This window comes from Sminthopsis crassicaudata, chromosome 4 (assembly GCF_048593235.1).
Source record: "Sminthopsis crassicaudata isolate SCR6 chromosome 4, ASM4859323v1, whole genome shotgun sequence".
In the NCBI taxonomy this organism is placed as follows: Eukaryota; Metazoa; Chordata; class Mammalia; order Dasyuromorphia; family Dasyuridae; genus Sminthopsis; species Sminthopsis crassicaudata.
This window is the reverse complement of record NC_133620.1, coordinates 478,131,102-478,140,937: the sequence shown is the minus strand read 5'-3', so window position 1 is coordinate 478,140,937 and position 9,836 is coordinate 478,131,102. Positions and strand designations below refer to the sequence as shown.

Genomic DNA, 9,836 nt, shown 5'->3' with positions numbered 1-9,836 from the left:
TCAAAAATTTATGAGAGGCCTAGATTAGAACATCGAGGAACAGATAAAAAGTTATAATCATCTCTGACACTTATTCATCATGAGGATGAAGAGAACTTCCCCACAAAGAGAACACCACTTGAGGCAATAACCAAAGCCACCAATAAGTGGGAATTGAGCCCATCAGGCTTATCCAAAGAGAGTTACAACATGCTCTAAGTGATAAATGAAGCCATATGCAAATTAAATAACAAGAGTGAATTCAATTTTCATGGGTGTATCACGAGAGTAAAGATAGCGCTTCTAACATTGTTTTATGGGGATCCTCATCCACTTTTGCTTTCTGCTTGTTCCCTAACTTTCCCCTGTGTCCCCAGGCAGCTGTAGCACGCCCAGCAGCTACACCTTGGTAAACCATCATGGCACACAAGTTCAACCAGATTGAAGAAACCCATTGATGCATTAGGGCATTGTCTACCCCAAGTATATGAAGACTTCCCCCAATGGAATATGTGGGTGTGAACAGTTTTTAGTAACAGCTATGAATGCTAAAGTTGGCCCTTTGGAGCACTAGGGCTTAATCAGACAGAGATGGCAAGGTCATGCCAGGTGTCCTGGGCCATCTCTGTCATTCTGACATTTGTCCTCCCACAGGGCTTTGATGACTAAAAGAGAGAGTGACTCTGGCAACTTTGTACAATTCTGCTTCACTTAAATCCAACTCACCTGCAAGTCAAGACATCAGCTCCTGATGGTCTCTTCAAAGTGAAGGACAAACAACAGCATATTACTGTACAAACACATAGACAGTTTTAGCAGTGAAAATACCAAGGAATTTCTTCATGGAACTAAACACAATTCTAAGGAAATTTATATTAAAAAAAAAATTAAACAGACAGGAATTGTATAGCAACACTGAAAAATAGTAGAGCTAATCAATCGGGCAGTAACTTATTAAGTGCCTGCTACGTGCCCAGGTCTGGGCTCAGTGCTGGAGAGACACTCTGAACTCTAAAAATGACATCATCCTTTCTCTCCAGGATCTGACGTACTTTTGCGTCAATATTTGCACAATAAATAAGTACAGAATAAATATAAAATATATGCAAAGTTCTTAAATTCAAGACTATTGGAGAAACAAGGTTATATTAATTGAAAGATCAGGAATCATCTCACTGATTATTAAGCTATGCTCATCACTTCAGTCTTAATTCTGGCAGTGTTCAGGTCTAAATTAAAATTTGATCCATTTAGGTAGTAAAACCTACCAATAGTCTGCAATTATCCCAAGTCCTATACTGAGTTCCCTACTATATTTCCTAATACATGGAAAATAAACTGGATTAACTAGACTTAGTATTCTTACTTTCCTCGTCCTAAACAGAATCCATATCCAAGATTGTCAGTGAAACTGAGCATCTACCCATTTGGCCTCTTATTATAGGAGGTTTCTCTGGTTATCTTCTAACTGATGGTCATCTATCTACTGCCTAATTTTTCTAAGTACTTTGAGCTTTGCTCCATTCTGTTTCTTCTACTAGTTAATCCTGTGACAATGGAAACTCAAAACATCTCTCCAAGCTTTGGTTTTCTGTTAAAAATGTCTTTCCTCCTTCTCTCAAAAACTTTTGAGTATTAGCAAGAAAGATGTCTCACATATCCACTCACACCTCCACAATACACATTAAGTACTATTAGTGGGAAGCCCAAAATAGGACTAAAAAGTATAGCAGGTGGGTATAGAGAATAATTTTAAATTCTTTGTTTACTACTTTTTTTTCCAGATTGGGAGACTAGGCATGAAACCAACAAGTCAGCTCCTAGACTGAACATATCTATGGAGAATTTGTCTCAAAATAGACTCACAAGGGATGATTTCTCTATCTCCAGTTTGAAAGAAACCTGGACATGTGATGGAGGATTAGGGAGGCTACAGAGCATTGAGGAAAAAACTAAGCAAGTAAAAATCACTCAAAGGAAAACTTACAGTGATGTAAAAAACCATAAAGATTCAAAGTATGACCAAAGTATCAGTGTGGTACCAAAATTTCTAACTCAACAGAGAGTAGTCATAGGAAAAGATCTCTTTTTGTCTTCAAAACCAAGAAAGTGCCATAAAACTTTATCTAAGGAGATAGATCCTAGATATAATGAATGTGGGGAAATCTTTCATTTCTCAGTCAGATTTTATTACATATCATAGACTTCATCCTAGAAAGAAACATGATGCTTCTAATGGGAAAGCTATTGATTTCAGCCCACATATTAATTCCCATCAGAATATTGATATTGAAGAGAATGCTCCGAATTATATTAAATTTGAGAAAGCTGCCATCCAAAATGTACAACTAATTGAACATCAGAGAATTCACACTGGAGAGACACCTGAATATCGCAAATATGGGGAGCTTTTCAACCATGGTTCATCCCTTGCTTCCCATCAGAGGATTTACACTGAAAAAAACCCTAACCATTGTTTGAAGTCCTTCCTTCAGAGTTCACAGATTTCTCATCACCAGCAAATTTATAGTGGAGAGAAGCTTCATGAATGTAATCAATGTGGGAAGGCCTTCCATCGGAAAGGACAGCTTACTCAGCACCAGAAAATTCATACTGGAGAGAAACCTTTTGAGTGTAATGACTGTGGAAAGGCTTTCCGCCTGAGGGAACACCTTACTCGACACCAGAGGATCCATACTGGAGAGAAACCTTATGAATGCAATGAATGTGGGAAGGCATTCCACCTGAGGGAACTCCTTACTCTCCATCAGAATATTCATAAGGGAGAGAAACCTCATAAATGTGATGATTGTGGGAAGCTCTTTCGTCTGAAAGAACACCTCACTCGACATCAGAGGATTCATACTGGAGAGAAGCCTTATGAGTGTAATGAATGTGGAAAGTCCTTCCACCTAAGTGAACAGCTTACTCGTCATCAGAGGATTCACAATGGAGAGAAACCTTATGAATGCAATCAATGTGGGAAGGCTTTTCACTTAAAAGAACTCCTCACAACCAGAAGACCATTATACACTTCAACAATGATACTGTACGAGGATGTATGCTGATAGAAGTGGATATCTTCAACATAGAGAAGAGCTAATCCAATTCCAATTGATTAATGATGGACAGAACCAGCTACATCCAGAAAAGGAACACTGGGAAATGAATGTAAAATGTTATTTTTACCTTCTGAATCCAATTCTTCCTGTGCAACAAAAAATTCGGTTCTACACACATATATTGTATCTAGAATATACTGTAATATATTTAACATATATAAGACTGCTTGCCATCTGGGGGAGGGGGTTGGGGGAGGAAGGGAAAAAATCTGAATAGAAGTAAGTGCAAGGGATAAAGTTGTAAAAAATTACCCATGCATATGTACTGTCAAAAAAATGTTATAATTATAAAATAAAATAAAAATTAAAAAAAAAAAAAAAAAAGAACTCCTCACTCTCCACTGGAGTATTCATACTGGAGAGAAACCTCATAAATGTCATGAATGTGGGAAGGCTTTTAGCCAGAGAGGACACCTTACTGTACATCAGAGGATTCACACTGGAGAGAAACCTTATGAATGTAATGAATGTGGAAAGGCCTTCCATGCAAGAGAACTGCTCACTCTCCATCATAGTATTCATACTGGAGAGACACCTTACAAATGTAATGAATGTGGGAAGTTCTTCAGCCAGAGAGGACATCTTACTGTACATCAGAGGATTCACACTGGAGAAAAACCTTATGAATGTAATGACTGTGGGAAAGTTTTTCGTCTAAAAGAACACCTTACTCAGCATCATAGGATTCATACTGGAGAGAAGCCTCATAAATGTAATGAATGTGGAAAGGCCTTCAGCCGGAGAGAACACCTTACTAGACATCAGACGATTCATACTGGAGAGAAACCTTATGAGTGTAATGAATGTGGAAAGGCCTTTAGCCTGAGAGGATCACTTACTCGACATCAGAGTAACAAGTGTCATCCCATATTTGGAAATTAAGCTAAGATTTAGTAGGACCTAAATATGGACAACTACAAAAACCCTATGTAGTGAATTAAAGTGCTAAATTGTATGAAATTCACTATTAATGTTTTTTTCTGACTAATACAATGAAAACAATTTAAGATAATTTACAGATTTCATAGAATACTCCTCAAAATACCAAAAATGTCTTGGCTGTTCAAAGCTTTTGACTCTGTTATCCAAATACTAGACGTGTCAAGATCACTAGAAAAATAAAATTCCATGTTCTTGTTCAATCATTTTAGTTATCTGTGACACTTCATGGCCCCCAATGGGGTTTTCTTGGCAAAGATACTGGAGTGATTTGGTATTTTTATTTCCAGCTCATTTTACTGATGGGAAAATTGAGTCAAATAGGGTTATATGACTTGCCCAGGGTCTACAGTTAATATGTATCTGAGTCCAGATTTGAACTCAGTTCTTCCTGACTCTAGACCCAGCACTCACACTTATGTCTCATAGGTAACATTTATAGCACTTTTATGAATGCAGTGAGTAGCAAAAGGTTGCACAAAGTTTGGTTATATGCTTGAGCTAGAATATTATTATGCATCAGAAAATGATAAGTATGATAAATTCAAGGAGCCATGGAAAGATGCAGAAGTGATGCAGAAAAAAAAAAAAAAAAGGAGAATCAGAAGAACAAGAAGCAGAATGTTATGACAATTAAAATTAAATAATTTCTAAAATGCTTCAGATTGATTATAATGTCCTGCTTCATTCCCGGAAAAAAAAAAAGAGGAAATGGACCTCCAGTTTTTCACTAGAGAAGTGGGGGACTGGGGCATAAACTGTAGTGTATATTATCAGATGTGGTTGCTTTGGCTGTTGGATTTTATTTGTTTTCTTTATTACACAAGAGAATTTCAGGTAGATGGTATATTTGGCAGCTATTCTAGTGATAGAATAAGTTCTGTGTTCTTTTCAGTTGTTTATAGGATCAGCTACTCTCAGCTAAGTGAAGTTCGAAAGTTGTATAAATAGTTCTACCATCCATCTAGAATTACTACTTGGCCATTCTGAGTAGTTAAGACCAAATGATATGGAGTCCCATTTCCTCCAGGGGGATGAAGATACAGAAGACCAGTGCATTTTAATATACATGCTCCCTTTAAATTCTGACCAATGAGAAATGCAGACAGCAGCTGGAATTTTATAATGAAGTAAAAGGAACAGAATGAAATTGCCATGCCAATGGTTAAGGCCATCTCTGACCTAATTAGTGTCATGGAGTAGGTGAGTGTTAGGCATTTATTTACTTCAATAATTTCTTTTTCCCTTTTCCTAAAGCTGAGAGCAATCGGAACAGTTTCCTTTCACCTGGAAAGTAGTTTGATCTTTTTCATCTGCCCCAGTTTTATTTAAACTCCCTGTTACATACACTGCCATAGTATGGTATTCCAAAAAATGGAACAAGGCCTCATTCTATGAAGGTTTTGATATATAACACTAAATTGGTAACAATATTTATTGAGCTTGCCAGGGACATGATAGCAGAAGCTATAGTTTATATGATAGCCCAACTCTTAGACAATCCAGAATCTAGATTGCTATCAAGTCTGAGGAAATGTCATGGATAGAGGGAATCCCCCTAATGTAGACACTCCAAAATGAGCTATTCACATTTGTTTCTTGATAGTTGCAAAGGGAAGCCCTAACATATATTGAATTCAAATTTACAGAAATATCTATAAATTCCCTCCCCCCCCCTTTTTTTTTTATTGGAGCACAGAACAGAAGACAGTCCTGAAAGGACTAGAGTGGGCCATCCAATAGTTTTACCCTGATGAGCCTTTATGATCTTCAAGTTTTCAGAGATCTTTATAAAGACCATGTTGAATGGAGTCTGGCAGACAACTAAGAGTGGCCAAACCAAATGACCATTAGACTCTGGAGTTCTAAATTCCCCAAAATGTCCTCTCTATACTATTTGTGAAAAGCAGTTGATTGGCTGTTGCCAAGCCTAGCTATTGAGTGGATTATAAAAATACTTTTCATCAAAAGATGCCTATTGTGAATTGAATAGAAAAGGTAGTCCTAACAAGCTGGTAGAGCCCAACAGGCCTCTTATTAAATGGAGATGGTACTTTCAAGATGATATTTCTCCCAATCCCTTTGGTATTAGTAGCATTAGTAAGTAGACTTTAATGACTGTGGCTTCCAGTCCCAAACAAAGCACCTACCTCCTCCACTACTTCAGTTGACCCCTACTTCAAGGATCTGGTTTCTAAGGAGCACCATTTTGCCTGGTCCCATAAGGAGATGGAGAGGTACTTGTGAACTTGTCAGCTCCTCCATGCTCTCTTAAAGGTGTGAATCTTGTGGAATTATAGTAAGTACTAAGTACATGTAAATTAGAGAATCATTATCTCCTCAATTCCACTCAGTACCTTGTTTCAAGTTCTGGCCCATAACATCTCCTTGTAGGGTCAGATCAATCATACTGAACCATGCTAAATTAGATAATTATTGTCTCTATCGATTTCAGTGACTTATCACCTTGTAAGAATCCTAACAACCTCCCCCCGCAAAAAAAAAAAAAAACCACTTCAAGAAAAATAAAGTAAAAACAAAAATGTATACTTAAGTCTGCATTCAGACATCAATTCTTTCTCTGGATATGGACAGCATTTTTCATCCTAAATCTTTCAGAGTTGTCTTGGATCATTGTATCTCAGAGAAGAGCTAAGTCCTTCACAGAAGATTATCTCATACTATTGTTACTTTGTATCCATCACTCCTTACTTTTTTCTAAGCTCAGGGAAGTCTTTCCAGGTTTTTTTTTGAGACCATACGGTTCATCATATAATAATATTCCATCACAATCACATACCACCATTTGTTTAGCCATTTCCCAATTAATGAGCATCCCTCAATTTCCAATTTTTCAAAGTCAATTTTGGTAGTCATCTACCTGAAAAATTTTCTCTGATACCCATTTTATGATCCCTGTATATTTCTTTTAATCTTTTGTATCTGTTCTAGTGTTTCTTGTCTCAATGAATCATTTGCTCCATTCTATTTTTCACTCTTACTCCTGTAGTCCAAGCTATTGTTGCTGTTATTGTTTGGTTCATTGAATTTGGGTTTGGTTTTGGTCTTTGTTTTGTGGTAAGAGTGCTGGGATGTTCTGAGTTCTTTGCTTTTTCTTACTCTATACTTTTTTTCTTTATTGCATAAGGAGTTCTCATTGATTTCCTCATTTTTCCCACCTTTGTTCCTAACCTGAGAGGCTCCAATTCTTGAGTGGATTGCCAAGGCACTCCTCACAATGGGGCTGCTTCTCACTAGAGTTGTGGGTGACTATTTGGGTCCTAGTCTTCTCTCAGCCCTGGCCTTGGCACAGAGGGCTGGGTCAGAGTTTAACCTCTGTCCCATCTTTGGCAATATCCAAGCCCAATAAGATCTCCTAGCTGAAGCAGGGGGAAGCATCTTTGATGACAGTGGGAAATGGTGATCTCCTGTTGGCTAGACCTGGGAGCTGCCTTCAGCCCTCTTTCTCTTTATACATTCCCTTACTGGGGCTGAGTCTCCCAACTCTTGGGTCCCCACATACCCAATATACTTTGGCCTTTGGTCCCTTGACTCATTCATAATTAGAACCTACATAAATGTCTTTGTGTTGTTTTAGACTGGATTCCTTAATTTTCCTTGAATCTCTTTCACCTAGTATTCATTTTCAGCTTTTCTGGGGGGTAATTCTTGGAAAGTTGAGCTTGTTTAGAACCGTCTATGGCTTGTCCCAGTGAGGAGAGGAGGCACTTCAGAGGCCAGAGGGAAGAGTCCCAGGGAGCAGTGACTGACCCCCAGAGAGGGGAACCCTTGACAACAGGATCTCCTTCCCAGGAACCAAGTGTGTGAACCTTGGTCACCAGAGGGTGCTCTTCGTCTTTGTTTGAATCAAGAGGTTGGCTTTGCAGTTGATCTTCATGGGTTTGTCTTCCTGTGTATTTTTCTGTCACTTCTGCTTTTTTCTTCTGTGCTTGCTGGCTTCCATCCTATTTGTTGTTCCTTACATCATAGTTGTGTTTCATGACCTACCTAGATTAGAAGTTGTTCAGCAGTTTTTACTCCTGCAGATAATTCTGCTATGACTGCTTTGGCTTCTCCATCCCTCTCCTTTCTCCCAGAGGATGTGCCCAGGAGTGGATTTCCTGGGTCAGAGGAACTCTGAGACCTTTCCCAGCAACTGGATAGGCTGGTAGTGGGATGGTCCTCCTGCAGAGCTGCTATTCCTGATTGAGAATGAAGATAATAATTATCTAAAGAGTGCTTCCCATGTGCCAGATGTCATGCTGAGCACCCTGGGAAGTAGGCCCTGTCTTAGATGAGAACACCGGGACAAGCAGTGGGTAAGTTACTTGGCCAGAGCCACACATCGAGAAAGTATCAACTTCTTCACTTCAGGCCCTGCCCAATAGTATCCAAGAGCCTGCAATCAGAGGGGTGTGAGGCTGATGTTTTCATTCTCTTTCTCTTCTTAAAGCTTATGAACATTTTTTCTTCTAAGAAAAGTTTTACTTCATTGATGGGAAATTACTCTGAATTATTTGATGCAAAATTTTCCCCCCAACACATTTTTTTCATTCTATCTGCATTTTTATTCATGTAAAGATATTTTAAATTTAAATATAATATATTCAAAATTGTCACCTGGTCTGTATGAATTCTAATCTGAGTCTACTTATGAATTTTCTGCCTCTTAGTTATGGAAAGTAGGATCTTCTCTTTTCCTCAATTTTTTTTAAAAGAGATGAGATCTTTTATTTCTTGATTGTTTAATCCCTTTATAATATATAGTATTGTTATTAAAACCTATTCTTGGCCAAAATGTTTTCTCATTTTCTCAGCAATTCCCCTTGAATAAGAACTCTTCCCCCAGTAGTTTGTAGAATTGGGTTTACTGAATATTACTATACTCGAGTGATTTGGCATATTCTATTTCCCCCCACCAATACAGTTACTCTTGATGATTACTATTTTAAAATATTTCTTCTCTGAGTCAGAAATTTCAATTACTCTTATTTCCTGAATCAATTTCTTTTCATCCCCATCTCTCCTCGTTTTTCCCTTCCTCTCTCCCTCCCTCCCTCTTTTTCCCCCTCCTCCTCTCTTCTCCCTTCTAAATCTTTCCTCAGACCTCCCTCTTTGTTCTCAGCAGTGGACCTCTTAGGTCAAGGCCATTCACCACAAGCTATCTCTTCTCCTTATCTGCACATCTCTCTGACATTTTCCACTGATTTGATTTCATCCTTTATTCCACTCACTTCCTAACCAAAGCCAACCTTTTTTTTTTTTTTTTTTTTTTTTTTGCTTTAATCTGCACTCAGAGTTTAGTGGAGATTTATAGCATTTTTAATCATGGATCCTTTGGAATTGTTTTGGCTCATTGTCTTGATTAGAATAGCTAATCTGTTACAGTTGATCATTCTTATAATATTGTTGCTATTCTGTACAATGTTCTCCTGGTTCTGCCCCCTTCACTTTGCATTAGTTCATATAAGGCTTTCCAGATATTTCTGAAATCATCCTGTTTCTCATTTCTTACAGCATAGTAATATTCTGTTGGAATTAAAAAAAAAAAAAAAAAAAAACCAAAATTTATCCAGTTAGACATCGCTTTAATTTCCAATTCTCTGCTATCACAAAGAGTTGCTTCAATATTTTTGTACAAATACATTAATTTCCTTTTTATTTTATCTCTTTGGAATAAAAGACTAATAGTGGTAATGCTGTGTCAAAGATGATAAACAATTTTTTAAAATTAATTTTATAATTATAAAAAAATTTTTTGACAGTACATATATATAATTTTTTTTTATAACCAAA

The 9,836-nt window shown here is 37.5% G+C and overlaps 1 protein-coding gene across 1 annotated transcript in view; it reads left to right on the top strand.

Annotated features, from left to right (window-relative positions):
• LOC141540469 (uncharacterized) overlaps window positions 1-4,219 on the top strand; it is a 6,761-nt gene extending 2,542 nt beyond the window's left edge. The window contains 3 exon segments of the mRNA XM_074264567.1: window positions 1,764-2,143; window positions 2,145-2,977; window positions 3,422-4,219. Coding sequence (XP_074120668.1) covers window positions 1,764-2,143; window positions 2,145-2,977; window positions 3,422-3,983 — 1,775 coding nt within the window. The 3' untranslated portion in view covers window positions 3,984-4,219.
• The last annotated feature ends 5,617 nt before the right edge of the window (window positions 4,220-9,836 follow it).